The sequence below is a fragment of the Excalfactoria chinensis genome, chromosome 14 (genome assembly GCF_039878825.1).
Source record: "Excalfactoria chinensis isolate bCotChi1 chromosome 14, bCotChi1.hap2, whole genome shotgun sequence".
Lineage (NCBI taxonomy): Eukaryota > Metazoa > Chordata > Aves > Galliformes > Phasianidae > Excalfactoria > Excalfactoria chinensis.
In genome coordinates, this window is record NC_092838.1 from 13,203,789 (window position 1) to 13,228,194 (window position 24,406).

Here is a 24,406-nt window from a genome sequence, read left to right on the forward strand (position 1 = left end):
AAGTCATGCCTCGACCAGTAATGAAGCACCCAGTGGGATGACAAAGACAGCCCAGGGGAGCTCAGGTGCATGCACCAGAAGGGTTTGTTCAGGATCCACCCCCTCCCAGCCCTCACTTAAGTGGCAGTGGCTGGCAGTGGAGGCAAGGGGATCTCTGGAGATCCCTGTATGCCTGAGGCCTTCCAAAGTTAAGCAGTTTTTCTTCCTTTGTTTCTGTGTCCACAGGTGCTGTATTTGTTCTCATTTGCTGCAGCCCAGGATTGTACTACTTTTCTATTACTGCTGTACATAATATCACATTAAAGCATGCAATAAATGGCTCCCATCCTGGCCAATATGAAGCTACATGATCAAAACAGGATTTACTGTTTTTTTTGTTTTCTTTCGTTTTTTTCCTGGCATTGGCAATTGTAAATAGTTCTTTAGGAGCTACTCATAAGTGTGGTTGAGTGCAGGGGTTATATCAACATGGCTTTTGAAGTGCATTATTTGAACAAGCAATAAATAAATAAATAAATAAATCATCAGAATTAGATACCTCAAGTTAATGGTAATAAAAACTGCACTGTACCAAACTACCAAGTATTGTTTGTGCTATGCTATGTACATGTGATATTTGCTATAGATTAACTACCAGTATTTAGGAATCGTTTCAATTTGTTTTAAAAGATTAACTAGAACTGTATTTCTTCTATTTCTAGTCTATGATTTATAAATTAGGGTAACTACTGAAAACTCAAAAGCATTAATTTGCTCTCTAGAAACATGCTATTAATCTGTTTGTATCAGTTTGTGAATGCTGTTGAAAGAAGATCAAGGAATTATCAGAGTCAATCTTAGAATATTTCAGGAAAAGCATTGGTGTTAGTCACAGGGATATTCAAGGAGTTAACTGATAGACAAGTATATGCACACAAATCCTACAGAATGAAAAATAAAATAACTTTGAAAGTGTAGTCCTGTCTGCTGTAATTCAGCCTTTGGTCTCACTGCTGAACTTCAGATGTTTAGCTAGCAGAGGGGAGAATCAGGGTTTCCTACTGTAGACTTCTGTCTCGTAAGACATAGACAAAGCTCGAGCTTAATACACCTGGCCCATTGAACATGGAGCCAGGAAATCTCTCTCCCTCCTGCACAATCATAGTGTCTGTGAGTTTCCTCATATCACTACTTGTGCTATTAGCTTAAGGAAATAACTTTAATTGCATTCACATGAAAGCAAAATCTTCAGCATACACTGTTTTCATGAGTATTTTCCCTTTTCCAACTAGTACTTAGGGATTAACAGAACTCTCAGGATTATCAGCATATTTTATAGTTCTGGTTTGTATTAATGGTTGATACCAAAGCAAGTAAAGATAAATGAAACAAGCATTCATCATCCAAGAAAAAAAGTCCCAGAAACACAACACTCAGTATAGAAGGACCAGTCAAAAGTTTGGCTTTGCAGCCTATGCTGGTGATAGAAACTGCTGGATAAAATTAGAGGACTTGTATTATAGATCCTAAATCTATCTGTGAAACTCATTTATTCATGACTGTGAAGCCAGTTCACAAAGATGCAGCTGCCCTCTGTGCTGCATTTTAGAGCTTAGAGGCAATGGGAGGTGGAAGCTGACCAATAAGAGCAAGTTGCTGGTGTATCACTATTTTGCCTATTTGCTTTTCCCTTCTCCCACAGAGAGGGAATGTCAGTATGCCACTGAGCCTGTATTAGTCCTAAATATGTTGTAACAGGGAGAGAGCCAAGGTCACAGCAGATCCCATTGTACCTGGCAGCCCTGCTACTTTTTACCCTATCCCAAATTTCGCTCCATAGAGTAATGATTCTACCCAGAATTCAGTCTAACATTCTACTGTTTAAAATACCTTTATTTTCATTCCTTAGGACCAAATGTGTTCATAAATTAAACATTTGCTAATGAACACTCTCATCTCTGTTTTTAGCAAGCTTGTCTGCTTAAGAGAGCAGGTTACTGACACCATTAAGAACACTGGCAGGCTCATTTCTTTCTAGAATACTTAATGCTCAAAGGATTTAGTGAATTGTATGTGATTTAATACAGTAGCCTAGATAGTCATTTTACTTTTTTCTCTAAACATTTCAGTACTCTTATTTGAAATGCGATGCATCCTAGAAAACTTGTACTTCTCTCACCCTCCTCCAGAAAGGAAATTCAAATTGGTACTGATTCCTAACTTTTTCAAAGTGTTATTTTGTGTTTTTGTTTGTTTGTTTGTTTTTTATTAACTGGGAATTGGAGGGGAAGTGGGAAGCGTTTCCCAGTCAGCAGTTCCCAGCCTGACAGACTGCAAAGCTGTTTGTGACCTCCAGAAATCCTTAAGGTTCTGATCAGCATTTCCTGCTCCCCAGTGCTCTGTTGTTGCTGTTTCAAATTACATTTCAGTGTACCCAGAGTAGGTTATAATATTAGCACAAGTGATATAATAGATTGTTAAAAACATCCTTGGGTTATTAGATGGGAATATCTTGATTATGTAAACAATGATAGTGTTTATTGTATTATGTTTCTGAAATTGTTGTAGTGTTACACTGATACAAATTATACTATCTCATCTCAAGCATATTTATTTAAAACATAGTGGATGCAATTCAAAGACTGTCAAAGACAATGAAAGACAATACCTGACTTTCAGTGTGTCTGAATCAAGATCACTATGCTACTGTAAATTACATGTTATTTGCAGTAATTTCTAAGATAAGAAGATACAAATTTCATGACCTTTCTGTACGTGTATCTCTAATCTATTCCACAATTACAAAATACTGTAAATTACAGGCAAAAGATCACACTGCTGCTGCTGAAACACATCTGCCTGTTTCAGAATATGCAATAAGAAGTTAGTTCAGGGAATTTTATGAGAGTAACTGTAATATTAGAAAATGTATCTCTCAGGAGGCACCTTTTTTTAGTAGATTTATATAGATATATAAACAAATGGACAAGACCTTTCCCAACTGATGCTCATAAGGGATAGGAAAATGAGGATTGCTTAAGCGGGTGAGGAAAAAATGCACTGAGTTACTCTCCAGTTATCCTTTAGATCCCATGTCACTGGAGCACTGAGAATATTATGTACTGCATACTACATATTAAGTGACCTTTGGGGGTATCTGTATAGTAACGCATATGGCTATGAATACTGTGGTATCATATATGTATTTGTCATGGTTTTATGGCCATAACATCATTAAGGGCCTAAACTCAGGAAATTGAATGGGGACTGAAGAGAAACATCATATTTGATTATAGAATATGTAAAAACAGTCATTGTTAAAGGATATTTCTCGATTCATGGTGGAGCTTGGAGAGGGAATAATAAAACTGCTACCTTGGACTTCCAGAGGGCGGACTTTGATTTGTTCAAGAGACTAGTAGGGGGAGTCCCCTGGCATTCAGTCTTAGCGAACAAAGGGGTCCAAGAGAGCTGGTTGCTCTTCAAGAAGGTAGTCCTAAGGGCGCAGGAGCAGGCGGTCCCCCTGAGCTGCAAAATGAGCCGGCGGGGAAGAAGACCGGGGTGGATGAATAGGGAGCTGTTCTTAGGGCTCTGAGAAAAAAAGAGAATCTACCGCCTGTGGAAGGAGGGACGGGCAACTGAGAATGAATTCAAGGAAGTCGTTAGGATGTGTAGGAGTGAAATCAGAAAGGCAAAAGCCCAGCTCGAATTTATCCTGGCCGCTGGGGTGAAAAGGAATAACAAATTCTTTTATAAGTACATTAACAGTAAGAGGAGGAAAAAGGAGAATATCCACTCTTTACTGGATGAGGCTGGGAATGTGACCACTGAGGATAAGGAAAAGGCGGAGGTTCTGAATGCCTTCTTTACATCTGTCTTTAAAGGTCAGACCAGTTATCCTCAGGGTACTCCTCTCTCTGAACTGGTAGTCTTGGCTGGGGAGCACGCTAACCCCCCTGTGATTCTGGAAGAAACGGTCAGAGACTTACTGCTCCACCTGGACTGCCACAAGTCCATGGGGCTGGATGAGATCCACCCGAGGGTGCTGAGGGAACCGGCAGAGGTGGTAGCCGAGCCGCTTTCCATCATCTACCAGCTCTCCTTGTTAATGGGTGAGGTCCCAGAAGACTGGAGGCTTGCCGACGTGACTCCCATTTACAAGAAAGGTTGTAAAGAGGATCCGGGGAACTACAGGCCTGTTAGCCTGACCTCGGTTCCAGGGAAGGTAATGGAACAGATTGTCTTGAGGGAGATGATGCGGCATGTGCGGGATGGCTGGGGGATCAGGCCTAGCCAGCATGGGTTCATGAAGGGCAGGTTCTGATTGACCAATCTGATCTCCTTCTACGACCCTGTGACCCATCTGATGGATGAGGGAAAGGCTGTTGATGTGCTCTACCTAGACTTCAGCAAAGCCTTTGACACTGACTCCCACATTATTCTCCTGCAGAAGCTGGCAGCCCGTGACTTGGATGGTGTATGGGAGATTGGTAATCACAGCCTGAACCTCTGATTAATCAGCTGAGGCAAGTATGGGGTCAGCTGTGGGAGCACAGGTGAGAGTGATGTAGCTGTGCTCCCGGAAGGGGTGGAGCTTGACTCCATCCCCTCTGAGACCTCATTTAAGGGCTGACTCCCACTGGAGCAGTATCTCTTGGAGATCGCTCACCAGGGAGGACTGCCTCAGCTGCTTCAGTCAAGGCACCACCGTTGGTGAGTTTTCCCTTTACTCATTCACTTATATACCTTCTGTACATTTTGTTTCCATCTGTACATTTAAAACCAATACAGATGGGTACTGTCTCGGCTGGGTAAGGAGCTGGCTGGAGGGCCGGGCTCAGAGAGTGGTGGTAAATGGAGTTAAATCCAGCTGGTGACCGGTCATGAGTGGTGTTCCCCAGGGGTCGGTGCTGGGGCCTGTCCTCTTCAATATCTTTATTGATGACCTCGATGGGGGCACTGAGTGCACCCTCAGTAAGTTTGCAGATGACACTAAATTGGCTGGGAGTGTGGATCTGCCTGGGGGTAGCGAGGCCCTACAGAGGGATCTAGACAGGCTGGAGAGCTGGGCTGAAGCCAATGGGATGAGATTCAACAAGACCAAATGCCGAGTCCTGCACTTCGGCCACAACAACCCCAGGCAGCGCTATAGGCTTGGGGCGGAGTGGCTGGAGGACTGTGTGGAGGAAATGGACCTGGGGGTATTGATTGATGCTCGGCTGAGCATGAGCCAGCAGTGTGCCCGGGTGGCCAAGAAGGCCAACGGCATCCTGGCTTGTATCAAGAATGGTGTGGTGAGCAGGACTAAGGAAGTCATCCTGCCCCTGTACTCGGCATTGGTGAGGCCTCACCTCGAGTACTGTGTCCAGTTTTGGGCACCTCAGCACAAGAAAGATATGGAAGTACTGGAGCAGGTCCAGAGAAGGGCAACGAGGCTCGTGAAGGGCTTGGAGAATCAGCCCTATGAGGAGAGGCTGAGGAAGCTGGGGCTGTTTAGTCTGAGGAAGAGGAGGCTGAGGGGAGACCTTATTGCCGTCTTCCAGTACCTGAAAGGTTCTTACAGCAAGAGTGGGGCAGGTCTCTTCTCGCTGGTGACAAGTGACAGGACGAGGGGAAATGGCCTCAAGTTGCGCCAGGGCAAGTTCAGGTTGGATATTAGGAATAACTTCTTTACAGAAAGGGTGGTTAGGTACTGGAATAGGCTCCCCAGGGAGGTGGTTGAATCGCCATCCCTGGATGTGTTTAAGAGCCATTTGGATGTGGTACTCAGGGATATGATTTAGCAGAGTTTTTTTTTTGTTTGTTTTGTTTGGTTGGTTTTTTTTTACAGATGGGGAACTGGTTAGGCTGCGGTTGGACTTGATGATCTTCAAGGTCTTTTCCAACCTGGGTAATTCTATGATTCTATGATATAAGAAAACACACTTGTTTGTTTTTTAAAAAAAGTTATAGTCTCACCAGGTAGTAGAACTTCAAGATTTAAAAAATGCACAATTTTTTTGGCAGTTGTGGGTGCTGAAATGGAGACAAATGCATGCTGTCTTTCCCATATTGTCTTTATGGATCCCTACCTTTTTAACAGCAAGATACTTTTTCCTGTGCATTTTTAAGTCTTTTCACCATTTTATTTTATTTTATTTCTTAATTAATGGTGACCTTTAAATAACTCTGTGTGTTCATTTGTTGTTTTTTCCCTTGAAGTTACAGACCGTGACATAAATTTACTAACTAGTGATCACTTCCAAAAACTAACATAATATTTGATATTTCATTTCATCTCTTCTGGAAGAATTTTTCTAGAATACTTGCCATGTCGCTAACTGTGGTATATCCTCATTACTACTGTCAGGCACATTTAAAACAGAATCACAAACATGAAAGCAAGAAAAGCTTTGCTGGGAGAGAATCAGATCAAGTGAAAGAGACTGAGCTGGAACAACGATATCATCCCTGAAATACAGGGTGGGGAGAAAGATTTTGCCTGGCCTGCTTTTTAGTCACATCTGAGTAAAGCATTAATTGTTATTACCATTGTAAAATGAGCTGATTTTCAGGCTCATTTTTGCTTTACTCTTTCTGATATTACTTATCTGTGGCTTAAAAAGAAAAGTAAAATATGGTTACTGTCCAAACATTTACAAATTGTTACAAGTGTTACAGTGAGAAATGGTTGATCCAAGGTAGAATTCCCCAAGGAGTGAAAGGCTGTGCTGAGGGCTTGCTCTCTGCTCTGAAGGTTTTGTGAGCTACGTAGGTGTTACAAATTGCATAGTTCTGCAACTTTGAATCCTTTTCCCCCCCCAAAAAAAATCTGTTAAGCATTTTCAGTTGAAATCACTCCATGTGCTTTCTGACATCTTTCTTGTAAAATGCATCTCTTCATTGTCAACTGCAAGGCTGCACCATCTTTTATAAGGATGAGGTGTCAGGAACTGTTTCAAAGCAAGTGAAAGTGTGTCTCCATTTTAATCCTGTATACTAAGAAAGAATACACTGCTGTCTTAAAGGAAAGCTGGTGAGAATAACAGGAGCTGCAACTGCTATCAAATCCACAAGACAGAAAGCAGTCTGCATACCACCTGCAATCTTCTCATGCAGGTCATATATAGTGGAGTCTGTGGCTGTAAGTAACTGTGAAAATATTTTAAAGGGATTCTTCAGATGATGAGTATTGATAATGACATAGTGGCTGCCAGAATTCAGGTACGTCTGATTCTGGAGTATGACATGCATATGTTCTAGTTTTAATTTACTTGGGTGAAAAATAAGAGAATTATTTCTCTTCTGTTAATTCCTTCAAAATTGTTAAAACCTATCAGTAATTGTATAAGAAAAATGTTCTCAAAGTTACTAGCTCACGTTCACCAATTTCCAGGGTTCACTGATCTCAAACTGTGTGGTCTACAGGCCTGTGATGAAAGTAAATGTTTTAAATACAGAGATACAGACAGAAAAATACGCACTTAAGACTTCTCTGTGATTATGCTAGTCAGCCTTACGTCGCTGAACACTTGTGATTTTTCCATCCTTGAAACCATGCAGTATCTTCTTTCCCAAGAGCACTGCCAGCCATATAGAATGGTTAATACTGCTTTTAAACTGCATTAACTATTGTCTGGGTTTTCCACTTGGAAGCTTCTAGCATACTCATCATTAAGTAAGGTGAAAACAAAAATAATTGGCAATTAATAAATCTGCCAAGTTTGAGCCTGCAGTTTATGGTAAGATAGATCTGATCCTTCAGTTTATCTGCAGTCCCTTCAGACGTTCTTATACAATTAATGAAGAACCTACAAAGCGTGCATCATCGTGATTGACAGAAAATTGATCAATGAGGAATGGACTGTGCCACAGATCCTTCTACACTTCTTTTCTTGGTTTTCTGGCATTCCAAACTTCTGATGACTAGATCTATTTGACTATTATAGGCTGTAAAAGCACCATCTCAATACTTAGTTGATTTACGAAGCCAAATTTCATGCTGACAGTGCCCGGTGGAATTTCATTGCTCTCAGTAGATAACTCTGAGTTTATTGTTCTTAAAAGAGAACACAGCTAATGTCTTTTTTTTTTTTTTTTTTTTTTTTTTTTTTGTCCATCTGTCTGGCACTCCCTGTAGTAACTTTTAACCCATTTGACCCAACTCTGTAGTTGTTCTTTTCCTCTGTTTGCTCATTGATCAGTATATAAGAACAGATAATTCTGTAGAAAGTCAGAGCATATTACTCTTTGTTAAGGTAAAATCAAGAAACACAAGGGGAACCTGTGGTAGCTGAGAAGTATTGGTGATGGTTGGACTGGATGATCTTTTAGGTCTTTTCCAACCTTGATAATTCTGTGATTCTGTACTCCTTATCAGTTATTAAGATGAAGAGGTGCTAGTGTACAGTCTTGTCTATTGTAGACCACATGGGAGGTGTTTTTGTTTTTTTTTTCAGTGGGTGTTTGTTTGTTTGTTTTCTAAAAAATGCTTTTGTCATTACAAAATCTGAATGAAAAAAAAATTCTGTGCATGGAGCATATGGTTGATCACCATATTCCAGCATAGCTCTAAACTGCACGTCTCCAATTACAGGGTTAATCTTCACCTATGTCTCTGCATTTCTAGAAACGGAGATAAGGTGCCATGTAGGAAATTAGGTATGGCTTCCGAATATTTCTAGCTAGATTTTCTTAAGTAAATGTCAATGGCTTTAAAATGCCACACTGTGACAGTGCAAGATCATCATGTTATAAAGCATGTCATTTATGCCTGCTTGAAAAGAGGCATGCAGCATTGTTTTTTCCTATTATAAATTGCTTACCCTGAGAGGAAATAGGACTAATCTATTTGCACAGTTATTTATACCTCCCTATAAGATGTGTAGAATCACAGCTGGAAAAATAATTGGTATTATGCAACTCCTAGGTGGGTGCGCTAAATTATTAATATAATGAACAAGTCAGGGAAAGAGCCTCCTAATAATAAAAGTTATATTTTGTATACATCTTCTATACTATACCTGCTAAAATGTGAACATCTGCAGAGAAGAACAATTTTAATATTCAAGATCCCAAACTTTCTGGTAATTGTTACTATTTTGGTAGAAAATACCACTATCTAAGCTTGGCCACTGGCTCCTGCCATCACAATCATAGCTTGGGGTGGACTCAGAAGTAAAATTTTACTTTTGCGCTTTTATGTGCAAACTTGCAAACTGAACCCCTGAACAGATACTAGAGAGTAAGGAGATAGCTGTTCTGCATGAATTTTGCTCATAACAGCTCTTAAAGAAATCTTTATTTTAATTAAACATCTATGAATAAGGCTTCTGCAAGTGTTTTATCCTACAGAGTGTATGCTGACTTCTTTTCCTGATTTTGCTATGGGTTTTTTCCATATAACAATAAATAATTAAGATTTATTTTTGAGGAAAATTATTCCTTTCCACAGAACCCTTTTCCTAAGTGCTTTGATATACAGCAAGGAGAAAAAGCAAGAACAATAAAGTAACTTTTAAAGGAATGGGAAAGAAGCAATGAATTATAAATGCAAATGACGTTACTTAAAAATCCTTATAAGAGTTTATTTAACTAAGTGAAGTATTTAATGGCAATTCAGCTACAGAGCTATGACTATAAACCTGAAGCTGTTTTAATTGAATTGGGGTAAGGTTTGGCCTTGAAAAGAGATGAGTTACGACAAATGATAAATATGTATGGAGGTAGTTATCTGATGAGGTAGAGCAGAGCTTTTCAGGAAGCTGTGCCATTCTTGACCCTCAGCCCTATCCCCAGCAGGAGCTGCTTTGCATCTAACACAGCCTTTATCCCTTTATGACATTCAGGGGTACGAAAGAAAGAGCAAGGTACACAAATCATGAGTGTCTTCCCCAGTTTAGCTCCTGATCGACGCTGAAACTCATGATGTTTCCTTATGCAAGCTCTTGTTAAAATTACTGTCAGTAGTCCTCATTCCTTTTAATGGGAGAATGTTCAAGAATTCATCTCCATTTGCTGCAGAATCAGAGAAGCATATTGTTTTACACAGACCAAACCTTGCAGGCCACTGAGTCCGCTCTTGGTCAGTGGTCATTCCCAAACATGGACTTCCTTCCTCCATGAGAGGAAAGACCTGAATGAAAATCCTCACTGCGCGCAGCTCTCTGCTTCTATACTGCCCCAGTGAAATTTCAGACCATCTGCAGTAAGTGAAAGCTGCCACCTGCAGTCCTAAAATGTGCCAGGGCTCAGGCACCAAGTACCCACAGAAAGCCTTCAGGCCTGGATTGCATCCTGGCGGTGGGCAGAGGCTGTTCAGCTGCAGGAATGGCTCTGTTGCCTGTGGCAAGGGCATATTCCTCATCTGCAGCCTCCCAGACTGTCCTGAGTTGGAATGTATACCTACCTGGAAACCACTTCCAGCTTCCTGGTTTCTCAGACCACTTTCCTAGTTTCCACTGCTTACCCTGCCCAGCCTTCACTACTCTTTGCAATGAATGCACATTTTTGCTCCTCTATCACTGAATCCTGTAGGCTGTATGAAGGTTTTTTTGCTCACAAGATATGAGATAAATATCCTTTGTCCCTTCATACCTTGTATTCTGGATTAATAACAAAACTGATTCCCCTCAGTAAGACAGGTACGTAGCCCTGAGTGAGCTGTAATGCCCCTGGGTAAAGGCTGTGCTTGACCCATCTCTGACCTGTGTCCACAAGCTTGTTGTAATTCATGGCTGAAGTAGCTCATCCCCAGTGCCCTGTTGTTAAGACAAAACGCTAATAAGGACACTCGCAATATTTTTCAGTGCTGTGGTATTTTCAAATTTTGTCCAGAATGGTCAACCGTGTGCTTTCTAACCCAGTGGAAATTAGCATCATCATATACTACTTGTTCCTGAGGTAGCAGAAGAGGCAGCAGTAAGAATACAACACATTAAGAGAAGACAGTAAAGCAGTTCAAAAGTGATAGCAGATAATCAGAACAAGCCTTGAAAGAGCAACTGGCTACGTGGAAAAGGCTGGGTTTTTGTTTTTTTCTCTAGCTATTTCTGTGGAATGCAAAAGCCAAAATAACAGTTAACAGCAAACTCTTTGGGATATAAAATACATCTGCATTTGAGGAACTTGGTTGTGAATGCTTCCAGGTAAACAAATAATTGCTAACCCTAATAACGTGTACAAATTTTGTCATTCACTTGTTCTCACTGTTGTGTATGCGCATATGTACATAAAAACCTATATGTTGAACGTGCATTTCCTTTAATTGCTAAGTATTAGATGGTAAAACATAACTGGGTTATTCTGGACAATATTACAAACTGTGAACTCAGAAGTACAGTTATAGCCTTAAACTGTGCATGTGGACATATGTTTCTTAGATGTATCAGTTACAAAAGTATGTTTCTGAAAGGATCTTAAAAGCTATTCAGATGTGTCAACTAAAAACTGAAGTTGAAAATTGTTTGTATACAAAATAAAAAACAGTAGAACACACCATGTAATAATGTGTGCGATTATAATGCAGTTTTATGTGATGGTACTAGAGATTTATTTTTTTTCAACTGTTGCTCTCATTATCAAAATCAACAATGCAATTTCTTAAACACTTAATTCCCTTCCTAGTTTTATCTGACAATAAGAAAACTGCAGTCAGCTGATGTGCACGTTTCTAATAAAGTTATGAAATAAAGCAGAGAACATGGAACCAAGCTTCTAAAAATCGTTTATGATTGAATCTGTAGATTGAAATTTGTGACAATATCTTACTAAATATCACAATCATCTTGTAACACTGGAATGGGTATTCATAAGCTCTTTAATGTATGCTGTCAGTCTCTTTTGTAACTACTCCACTGATTGTGGTTGCAAAGTCGGTATGACTGCATTTAAAAAAATGAAGAGGATAAGTAATCTGACAACAGCATTTTAAAATCTAAAATACAATGTTAAAGTTTAAAACAGTCATAAAAGCGTCTGTTTAGCTGTGGAAAAATCACAGAATCACAGAATTGTAGGGGTTGGAAGGGACCTCTAGAGATCATCGAGTCCAACCCCCCTGCCAAAGCAGGCTCCCTACACCATGTCGCACAGGTAGGCGTCCAGGCAGGTCTTGAATATCTCCAGAGAAGGAGACTCCACCACCTCCCTGGGCAGCCTGTTCCAGTGCTCCGTCACCCTCACCGTAAAGAAGTTCTTGCGCACATTCGTGCGGAACTTCCTATGCTGAAGTTTCAGCCCATTTCCCCTAGTCCTGTCCCCACGCACTACTGAAAAGAGACCAGCCTCGCCACTATGGCTCCCACACTTCAGGTATTTATAAACCTGGATCAAGTCCCCTCTCAGCCTTCTTTTCTCAAGGCTAAACAGACCCAGTTCCCTAAGTCTCTCTCTTTACAATAGTTTATGCTTGCCCCTGCAAGATAGATATCAAAGATAGATATCAAAGAATTTATGTTTTAAGATTTTTGTTAAAAGATTTTTGGCCCAAATTTGAGGCTGGGAGAACTAGAAAGACAATCCAGTTGTAAGCCAACAATTAAAAACAATATTGTTTTGGCAAAGAAAAGGCATGTAGAGTTTGTCTGGGTGATGATGTTGGCAAACTGACCATGAAAGCAACAGGTGCTTTTTATTTTATTTTTTTTATTACTGTTTTTCTATTGTTGTTGTTTTCCCCCAAACATCCTATTACCATTCTTTACCATATCAGTTTTTTTTAATCAGTAAGTAAAGATCTGGAACAGAAGTACAGTTAAAGCTGTGCTTGAGCTTTGCTAATTTACTTCTTAAAAATACACCAAGAAGTCACTTTTCCAGTGCTAGAAGTAGGTAATGCTGAAATGAGAAAGTTTCTGTAATATCTGCACTCTTGCAGTGTTTCAGAACTCCACGTTAAAGTTTCATTTTACTGAGACAAATTAGTAAGGCTTAGGAAATTTCTCTAAACAGTTCTTCTTTCCAAAGCCTTTTCCAGCACTCCAATACATATGCACTCAACACACTTCAATCACATTTCATGTACGGACCAATTGCACAAAGTCTTTTAGTCACGTTTTTGATGAATTTACCAGGCAATATAGTGGCAACAAACAAAAAGCTACAAAGCAGATATATGTAATATTAAAGGATGCCTTGACTAATTTCACCACTGGAAGGTCTACACCAAAAAATTGATTGACTTAATCCATAAATTTGACTAAAGACTAAAACAGCTACCATCTTCACTGCTTTTTCCCAAGGTTTCCATTCATAGCAGGAATGCCTGAACTGCATCTGAAGCAGCCCTGAGACTGGCTCCTTTTCATCACTCAGGGGTGTTAAGATAGCTCCAACATACCAGTAGGGATTCTACGTGATAAACTGCAGTGAAGCAAGAGCTCCTTCACATATAATGCATGCCAGAGGGACACATTCTGAGATCAATATGGTATGGGTAACTGGTGCCGTAAGTCAAGTTCCTAAGGTGCCATTCCATTTATTGTTTTTGCTTCCTTGATGTTGTCATTGTGTCTTTCCACTAAGATGGACATATATGCGCAAGAGTTTATAGAACAAAGACTTAAATCTTGTATCTTAAAAATATAAGAAACTTAAATAGTTTAAAGACTTACTACAGTATGTCATATATTGAAGTATACAAGGTTTTAAGCAAAACCTCAGTGTGAAGATTACAAAATTCCAGATGCAATCAATATAGCAAGAATCTACTTACTTTCTGGCTCTCTTCATTAACTGAGATTTTGAATACACATTTCACATATGACAGAAACTAAGGGTTGTAACCTGATTTCATGAGTATTTGGCATATTTCTACTTGAAAACACAATCACAGGAATGATCAGAAGAGATTGTCAAAGAACTAAGAGCAAAGAGAGAGAGCAAGAGAGCACCTCCTCTTCAAACCACATGAATAAAAAGTAGTAGTAAGAGCACCTTTGAGTGAGAGATGCATAAGTTCCTCTTGAGAAACTGTGTGCTTTTATGCAGTTAAGATATATAATGCATGTTGTAAGGTAGGAAATAATACAAGAATGATGCTAATAAATAGCCAAAGGTTATCTATAGGAAAAACTCACCAATGCTGATGCCTTCAGTCCAGCTGGAAAATGCTGAGGCTGGTCACCCAACGAAGGAGCACTCTCCAACAGAGATGCTGTCATCGTCGTGGTCAGCCCTTAAATGAAGTCTAGGAGAGGTGGAGTCAAGCTCCACCCCTTCCAGGAGCACATATGAATTACCTTCACCTGTGCTCCCACGGCTGACCCGACACTTGCCTCAACTGGTTAATCAGAGGTTCAGGCTGTGATTACCAGTTTCCGATACTCATGTACTTCCCCTTCAGTAGTGTAGAACTGCACCTGCCCAGCTGGAAGTACTTTGCTGGAGAGTAGTGCAGACAGATTAGATGTCAGACTTCACTATATTTGGTATGTTTAGACATCACAGCTTTAATTCTCTCCTGTTGTTTTGTAACCATGCACATAAGAAATCACCATCAGCCTTTACCGCTAAGCAAGTACCAGGAGTGCACACAGCACATGAATCTTCTCTTTCTCCCACTGTTCTTATGATGTTCCCCAAAAAGAAGGGAGCAGTACAGTCTCACAATAACTGCATAGTCCGGTCTGAGCAAAAATAATTCTTTGTCCAGATATAAACAAATATTCTTCATTTATAGAAAGATAAGGAAAAGACAAATGCATATAGTTTAAATGATTCAGAACCCAAATACCAATGCAGAAAAAAGCATACATGCAGTAGCATGCTCAACTACATTGATCTACAGCATAGAATAAAGCCATTAATGATCCATACCTTCCTGAATGATACTTGTACTGAACTTGAAATTGTAAACATATAATCTATAATTTCTATATATCTGTATGTATATATAATATAGAAGGACACAAAATACATAAACATGTGCCAATTAAAATTATAGTCAAACTGTTCATCATGAAAGGAAAACATATTTGAGCACAACAAAGATCTGCACTGCAGTATAATAGAAGACTCAGAAATAAAGTGCTTTGGATTCCAGAAGCCCTTGAAATGAAGCTTCCTTTGAAGCTCCAAGGTGTAGTTTTGCTTTATTTTCAACAACAAATAAATAATAGCAAATACAAAACAAAAATATTATTTGAAACTTAATAGTTTCTTCTCGAATTTCCACTACAGGAAAAAAAAAAAAAAAAATCTTATTAAATCTTGCTGTAAACTTAGCCATTTTTATTTTGCTATTTAAAAAGCAAAGAATAAGGAATAGGTTGATGAGCTTAACAAAAATATCAGTTAGAGACAAAGATTCAAAAGAGTCAACCAAGACGATGAGGAAAAAACAAAGGCAGTAACTCATTTTTACACATCAAAATGATTTTCTGTAAGCACTGCACTTTTTGCACCAGGAAATCTAGATATTTCTAATTCTGAGATAAACTATTTCTAATTTGCCAGAACCTGTGTATTGTATATTCACATTTAACATCCACCAATATCATCTCATAATAATAATAATGGAGTTATAATGCAACTTACGTAAATTATTTGGAGGAGGTCTTGTCTCCATGTTTTCATAATGTTGCACATGTACTACAATGTTGAGATCTCTTTCCATATGATCTGTTGTACACGGACCTTGTGGTCGCATTACATCAGCAAGAGCCCTGAAAAAACAAACAAATTTTCAGAACAAAACTCTTGCAAAATCTCTTAAGTTATTTGCACTATAGTCAAGGTGTGTTGTTTCTGTTTGGGATACAGTCTATCATGTCTACCTGAAAAACCAGTTCTATTCACAGAAAAATCAGGGACTCGGATTAATCATGAGACTTTACACCTAAGACTTCATCTGTCTTTGCTCTATAGAAACATAATTTAAGCTTGTTGAGACTTGCAGAGTTCTTCAATTGCCTGTGCTTAATGACACTGCCATCACAGTCAAACTGAGTAGGTCTGTCAGAGTCAACTCTTTAAACACGCAGCTGCACAGAGCATCACACAATGCAGTGGTCTAGATCATTTTCAATGAAAAATGTTAACAAAGATGAAAGGTTTTAATATGATTTCCTTGTAGCAATCCAGTAGGCATGACACCATCCACAATCAGAGATTTAAGCTTTCTCCATTCAGAAAGGCAGCTAAAAACATCTTTTCTCACTTCTATAAGAGTGACCTCATCATTACAACAGAGCAAAGCTGTTGTGGTAACATTGCTGGAAAAAGGATGAAAGCTTTGCAGCAGCTCAGTGCAAGCAGAGAGTCCTCACAGTATGGCCAGGCCCAACTTGAAGCTAGGCGTGGGGGTTTTTTGCAGCACTGCAGGCAGTAATCTTACGTGACACAGTGGCTTATCCCACATTTGCATAGTTTCTGTGGACTCATTCCACTGCCAAACAACCTGCCCCGTGTAAATCATGTAGGTAAGATTGCAGACATGTATCAGCTATGTTTTAAGTTCCGAACATCTCAGCACAACAATATCTCCCTCTCTTATTCTAGGCCATGGAGTTTCACCATTGACTTCGCTAGGAGCGGGATTAGCCCCTAGGTGTGCATCACACAACTACCTGCTGAACCACTGTGCCGCAAATATAACCAGCCCACCTGCAGAAAACATTCCTTTTAGCAGTGGAAACACTCAGGGTCTTACCAGTGTCTTTGGAGCTCCATGCAAGTCGGTACATCACTGACCATTATTTGCTTCCTCCATTTTCCTTACTGGTGTTAATTTTAAGATGCCTTGAACTGCTTTTTGAAGGGAACAAATGCATCTTCTGAGCACTGTGCCTAGTTTAGTTTAATTTACTGCCAGATTATACAGTGTCCCAGACACTGCATCAAGTTTATAAACTAATTAATAAAAATAATAAACATCCACTGGTGAAATTCGCAACAAGTACCACCTAGCTCTTGCACTGTGCTTCCATTACATGATGATTTCTTGATCAAGAAGCACTGTACTTTTAAATATTAAATAGCTGTTTCATTTAAGATACAGAGAGGACTTCTAAAATACATATCATTCCCCGTTTGCAGGAACACCGATGAATGATACTGATGTTTCCATCATGTTATTAAATACTATTTACAGTTGTGATCAGCATGTTACAGAATATTTTCTTAATGCTGTGAAAGGTCAGAAGACAGTAACCAAATGATTAGTGGTATCAGAGCAGTGCTTCCATTTGAAGCAATGCTTATACAGCAGAAATTGCAGAGCTGGCCTACATAGCAGAAAAATAAAAATTCACAAGGAGAGATCTCACAAGGGTATGCAGGAAAAGATGCAAAAAGAAAGCACTATATTGCAAAAGACAGTTTAGAATAACGGGAACCAAAACTATCAATATGTAGTCAATTTATGCAATACATATTTATTTTTAAAAATTTACATCAATATGTCAATACTTTTTTTTTTTTTTTTTTTTTTTTTCCTCTCTCTCTCCAAAGGCAGATGGGCACATTTCTGGGAAAGAAGCACAAATCAAAGTTCCTAACTTCATCATGGGAGTTAAAATTGTGTGAACCTGTGATACAGCATAGTATTTCCCAGCCTTGTGAGAGCAGGTTTTCTGAAAAGTTTTCCTCATTGCCCTTAATATGACGTTGAATAGTGTTAACTATGGACCTTAAATGACAGCAGATTAACTACTGACTGACTGTGAAAATGCCAAATGAATTTTCTACTGCTTTAGTGTGGCTTTTTTTCAGCCAAGTTTTAAGGAATTAGCTATAGAAATATGTCAAGGAAAAAGGAACTTCTTGTCAAGTTCTATTTTTAATGATTTTGAATGACACAGCACCTATGTTTGTACTACATTAGCCAAAGTTACAGAGTCTTCCCAGGGCAGAAGAGCTCATATAACAAAAGGCTTGTCCTGATCTTCCACTGATGTCAGGGAAAGTTAAAAATGTGTGGCAGCTCATATTACTGAAGCACAAAGGCAATGCAGTTACCTGTTGTTTTTTTTTCCTAGGGATTTGCCCATATAGAGTTTTGTGTACACAGAGCACACAGCAGTATCCTTGAACAGATACTTGCTTCAAAAAATACTGCAGAGGCCAACAGACTTTGTGCATTTCTTACCTGAATATCAAACTACAAAGTAGGTCCTACTAAAAAGTGATATGTGTAGAGAGGCTTTATTCACACCATTGCTATATATAATGAGTTTTAAAAGAAATCTAGAGACATCTAAGTCCTATATATTGATATATTGACATTGACTGCAGTTTTACAGAAGTGGAAAAATGTTACCTAAATATGGCTCAGAGCTATCCAACTGTCGCAAAACTTCATGATTTCTTCTGCCATAAGATTTTTCTCTTTGGATATATAATGCTACTTTCAGATGTTACAATGCACGTGGAGTCAGGCATTTCCCTTATGGCTGTAAGCCTGAGGAAGCTGAAACACAAGTTATTTCATGAAAGGTCAGTTGTTATAATTTGCCTCCAAAATCCATGTTAGGTAGGCCAAATTTAGATTTAGGTTTAAATCCATAAGGGAAATAATTTCACATGTAGGATTCAGCATTTTGGCAAGTCAGACTACTGTTGGCCCCAGGTACATGCATTTTGAATTATAAACAAAAGACTTAGGAGCTTAGCACATTGAGAAGGATAAAAGATCAGATGGTTCTTAATGTTCAAAATGATGCTAACAGGCTATCAGAAGCACTGCTTGGAAGGAGGAAAAACAAAAAAAAAAAAACAACACAACACCACCAAAACAGGAGCTAGAGAGTACGAGTGTAAATATTGTTCATTCAGTTCTGGGTTTGTTTGCACATTCTCCATGAGAATTAGGGAAGAAGACAAAGGTGTGGTTTTATTTACAGAAAAATCTGCTCCATGGAATGAAAGCTCTTGCCTGTTCTACACACTCTCAAGGATTCACCATTTTACGGAGCCTGAAAGTCCCATTGATGCAAGTCTTAAGCAGAAAGCACATGCTGCCCTCGTAGGCAACAAAGCTTCTAGGTATGCTTCAGGAAGCAGATTGCTTTTTTCCTTTTAGGCACTGTATTGCCACATGCAATCCTTCTGCCATATCTGATAACATACACCACCTTATTCTCTTAAAATGCATTTAGGTAAAGGAAGAGTTACTCTGCTTGGACACTAATATTACTGCTTAGATCCTTAACACTGTAGCTGAGGAAACATTTATCTCCTTTTAACATCAACTAACAAATTTAAAGAGAAAAACTATATAAACAGTGTATTATCATATGATGTCTGAAGGAAAATACATGATGCAGTTAATACCATACTTTCTTCCCCACCTTCATCTTCCATATTTAAGTTCCATGCCAACACTAGGAGTGTTTTATTGAAAAGCAAAGGAAAGAAATTGTCAATAGCTGTGCACTTGGCCTTTTTTCTTAAAAGGAAGTAACTTCTTTTAGCTAAATAGCCTTGCTCACTGGGTTTTGATGTAGATTTTTGTTTGCTTGTTTGTTTTTTTTTTTGCTATGGATTGTTTTCACTACATTTCCCCGGTATTCTTTCATTGTGGAGTATTTCAGGAAAATTCAGTGAAACAAATAGAGTGTTCTTGGTTTGTTTTGATATAGAACAAAATATAATGAAAGGTTATAGAAACTAAGCTCACCTACTCTGTGAAGTTACCTCTGCTCTAACATACACAAGTGTCTTGCTTCAGTAGCAGATCCACTGACTGCAAGATGAAATGATGCAAAGAATTACTAAGTATGGCAAAGACCTGCTCTCTGTTTACAAGCATTCTTTTCTCGTGTGCAGATCTCTGTTCATGTTTCTAAATAGTAAATAAAAAAGTGGAAATACATCATTTACACTGGTTGCATCCTGTTCACTTAAAAAAATAAAAATCAGTCCTCATAAAAAAAGTCAGTTTACATGATCCATCATCTTATCTGATAAACATTACTAGCCTTTACTTAAGTGAATTTGTTCATAAGAATTAAGAGAATTCCAGTATTTCCTGTACCTGTGTGGTAGGGAAAGGAAAGGAGACAATCTTAGCTACAGAAATATCGGTACAGAAACAAATCGGTCTCTGAATGTTTTTTGCTGCCAGCCAAAATGGAGTAACACTTACATTTCTGATTTAGCCTACCTAACACCCTCAATGCATTACATCTTTGCTTTTTAATAAGATTTGCTACAGAAGAAAAGCATAAGGGGTTCTAGTTTTTATTTGGGTTTGTTGTGTTTTTTAATTGTAGAAATTAGTATTGCAAAAGAAGGTGAATACAAATACAGACTAGATATTATTTAAATTGCTGATACTATTAATGATTTAAACAAATTATTTCTTAAGCACTGCAACTTCTTTTTCAGAGTATTAGTAGTGTAAAATGAGGATGGAATACTTTAGTTAAACAAACATTTGAGGACAAAGGGGTTACTTCAGTTCTTCACTAAATGAACAGATTTTTAGATTGCCCAAAGGATTTACAAATTAATTCCTTTTACAAGTGATGCTATAGTAGACCCGCCCCACACAGCTGTGAGTGTGAGAACTTTTGGGGAGGGGAAAGAAAAAAAAAAAAAAAAACAACACAAAAAAAACCCATAGCGCTGCTTCATCAGAACATGACTAGCTATTATGTGAAGTGAGTGGGTGACTGTTTTTCCATGTGATCATGACTTTCCAAGTTGCTATAATCCTGATCTGAATGTTTTCACGGCGAGGAAGGTACAAGATCTCAGACAGTGTTAAGTAATTAGGATAACACATGACCTTTCTAAGAACCACTTCAGAAACCTAATCTTTATGCACACACAACAGGGAATATTTTCTGGTCCCTTGTAATACTATTTCCCAGAATATCATTTCAGAATACTTAACACCTGTACTTTAGATAGCAAATACAAAGAGTTTCTTCAGCAAATATTTCTATTAGTAGAAGCTGGATCTGTTTAAGCCAGGTATAAGCAGGGATAGCTTCACCTTTGCTTTGTCCTGTTTTTTGTTACAAGCTTTGACTTACTGCATGAAGACACCACAGAAACAGACTGAATCATAAGAGAGCTTTTCACAAACAAGCTTCAGAACCTTAGTTTAAGGGTAAGATTTAAAAAGTAAATTGTGATCTGCATATTCTGTCTCAGTTTTGTAGTCAGAATATTCAGAATGTCTAAAGGATTAATATACCTTGCTCAAAGAAAACTGACTTCACAGAATTGCCACTGACACACAGCATTGAGTTGACTGAAATTTGTGATGTGTTCTTCTCAGTAGTATCCACATCAGCCAGTTTATGAATAGCAAATAATTGTTAGTGAACAGATAATGCCTTTGCAGGAGTATTTTTGGTGGCTTTTTCCTGTTCATTCCACGATAAGCAGCCATGATATGGCTCCAGGTATTGAGTTGATTTCTTGAGCTGTATTTCAGAGTAAGACTTTTCATCTAAGCTTTAAAGACTGTGAACTACATCATCACCAGGGCAAGGGGAATCTTTCTGCCTTACTGCATGTCCAGTAGAAGGCATCCTTTTAATTGCATTTCATTTCTAAAGTTGCCCAAGATATCGGAGCTGGTTTAGGCACTTTAATGGAGCAATTTCCTTTTTTAATGCCTTTCCCCCCTATCTGCTTTACTTTCATGTGCCTGGGATTAGCATAAAAAAAAAAAAAACAGCAGACAGACTGCAAACTTGGCACATGTGTTATGCCTTGATTTTGAACTGCTGTGACAATCTTGGTTTGGAATATGTTGTTTAAGACACTGGGCTCTGTCCTGAGCTGCCCATCTGCCTATCCACCACTAGGCAGTCTGTATCTAGAGTAGACAGCACACAGCATGCCTAACTCTAGGTGGGGGAGGTTCTCATTGATGTAACTCAGCCATTACACAGTGGACATAGAGTATAACACGCATATAGGTGACAAGATCTTCATATTATGTTTTTAACCTCCCAGCAGTAACTGAAAAACATTAAGAAATTCTACAATAGCATTTCCTTTTTGTCTCCCTCAAACCTTCCACCCTGCCTCATTTTCACAGCTCAGACATTTTACAAATAGCTCACACACTTTCAAAGGCTGGGGGAGTAGAGAAAACCATGCCAAAACCATTTTGCAGCTGGAAAGGGAGAGTGAGATGACATCTGTTTACATCTTCAGTTGAGAAGTTAAAAACATTTTCCAGGCTTCAAAACATTTGGAAGAGAGAAGCTACCAGGCTTCCTATAATTCATTGTTTCTGCTTTCAGGCTTTTTCTGTTTTCCTTTTCACATACAGTGTATCTGAGAAGACTTGCTGGATATTACTCAGGAGAGAGTCCAATGCTGCAGATAAATTGACTACTCTGTGTGTACACTCCCTTATTATTCCTATTCTTCCTCAGTAAGCATGCACTATGATAATCTGGGCTTGGGGAACCACAGAAGCCCTGCTCTCTGAAGTTGGTCTCCTCAGTTACCTTGCAGGGGAACAAAGCCTGCCTGGTTAGATAGGCGTATTGTTTAGCAGGAACTCGTGGGGTGTTATTTTGTTTGCTTGTTTGGTTTTGGTTTTCTTTTGTTTTTTGGCTTTTTTTGTTTGTTTGTTTGTTTGGAGAGGAGCAATGGGAGAAGGGACCATGCACCCTGGCACCCAACCTTACCTGGACATGTGCTCCCGCTGAGGTCTGTGTGCCTTCTCCAGCCCTAGTTTGGTGAAGATTCCCACCAGCACCATAACTGCCACAACCCCGCAGATAATGTAGACGATGAGGTTGGTTTTATCCCTGGTGGGGTCGTGCAGAGGGTCATCTATGCGGGAAGGAGGCTTCCCAGTGTTCATCCATAGCGGCGTCTCATAGTTCGTGCAGGTGCTTTGATCCAGTCTCGTCTTCTTGAACTTGCAGCAAAATCTGAAGCCACAAGTGCCACAGCAGAAAATGAACTCCCCCGAGCTGCAGTTAAAGGGGGGGTCCCACTGCCCCATCACATCGAAGTAGCCTCTGCAGAAGTCCGGCGTGGGAGGCGGCTCGGAGGGGTCTAGTTGTTCCCCAAGGCTAGAGTGGTTTCCTCCCGAGAGCACCACGAAGCTCCCCAGCTGCTGGCCAGCTTTCTCCTGAGCCCGACACACCAGCGTTAGCAAGTCCGCCACCAAGTAGCCGAACAGCAGCCGAAGGAAACCTTCCATTCCGCCTCTCAGCCCCGGCTCAGTACCGTCGCCGCCGCTCGAGTTGCTGGATGCTGCGCCGCGCCAGGAGCTGAACATAAAGGGCTCGGTCAAGGGCCGGGCGCGCCTCAGCCCGCGCTCGCCTTCAGCACTACAGACAACCCCGCGGCGGGCCGGGCCGGGCCCCGGGCGGCGCCGCAGCCTCGCGCCTCCCCGCTCCGGAGGAGCCGAGCAAGCGCGCAGCACTTGTGGAGCGGGGAGTGCGGAGAGGGAGCGCACGGGAGGAGGAGGAGGAGGAGGATGAGGAGTGCGGGGGGTGGAGGTGCGGCGGCAGCGCGGGGCAGCGCAGAACAGCGGGCTGGGAAGAGGGGCGTGGGGCGGGAGAGCCGGGGCGAGGGCGCTGCGGAGGGAAGGATGGGAGCGGGGGCCGCCTCGCGCCGCCTGGTGCCGATCGCGGGAGTCGGGGCGCCCACTTTCTGCTCCCCCTCAGAGCCCGGCGCAGCCCCTCGCACGACTCCCTCAGCCGGCCCCGGCGCTAGCAGAGCTGGGCGAGTCGAGGGGCAGAGCGCGGCCGGACGGAGCGGCATACAGCCGGCAGGGAAGGGCTGCCCCAGAGCGAGTGCGAGGCGGCCCGGCCGGCCCAGCCTAATCGCCGAGCCGCCGGCGGACGCCTGAACACCGCGAACCGAGCACAGCCCCCTTCCCCGGCACCGCTCTCGTTCCCGCGCAGCCTCCCCGAGGGGCTTTACTCGAGCCCAACAGCCCCCCAAGGCGCCCGTCCCCCACCATGGATCCCTTACATAAGAGACTTCCCGCCTAGGTGGGCGCTCCCTACAGGTGCGTCTTCGAAAGCGCGGGAGCGCCTCCTCTCCCCCTCCTGCGCGCTGCGCTGGGGGGAAACGGCCGGACAGAGCGGGGGGCAGCGCGGCGCAGCGCCGGGCGAATTGCGGTCTCGGTCTCGCGCCCCCCTGCAGCGCGGGCTTCCAGGCCCAGGTGCGCCCCAGAACGCGGGACGAGCTCCGCTCCTGCGCGCGCGTCGCGGTGCAGCCGGAGCTTCACGCACCTGTGGGGGGCGGGCGGGTCCCGGCAGGGCGGTGTGCGCGGGGCCGAGCCTCCGATAAAGCGCGGCCGCGAACGCGCCCTGTTCGCAGGTAGCGCCCGTTACTCGTGCTGCGTGGCTTACGGCGGGGCTATGCGTGTGGCTTCTAAGAGTGAGCTGTCCCTGAGCATCCGTTGTTTAGAAATCTCGTTATAATGCCGGTCGGGCCGGTTCCTGGGGACGCAATAAGGTTGCCTGTGAGACACTGAATTAAAATAACTTCCCCCAAACAGATCGCTTACTCT

General features: G+C 41.1%; 1 protein-coding gene across 1 annotated transcript in view; it reads right to left on the reverse strand.

The window, feature by feature from the left end:
- Positions 1 to 23,852, reverse strand: part of SHISA9 (shisa family member 9) — a 164,509-nt gene extending 140,657 nt beyond the window's left edge. The window contains 4 exon segments of the mRNA XM_072349555.1: positions 15,496 to 15,623; positions 22,560 to 23,230; positions 23,232 to 23,540; positions 23,542 to 23,852. Of these exon segments, the coding sequence (XP_072205656.1) occupies positions 15,496 to 15,623; positions 22,560 to 23,230; positions 23,232 to 23,540; positions 23,542 to 23,649 (1,216 nt within the window). The 5' untranslated portion in view covers positions 23,650 to 23,852.
- Between the last annotated feature and the right edge of the window lie 554 nt (positions 23,853 to 24,406).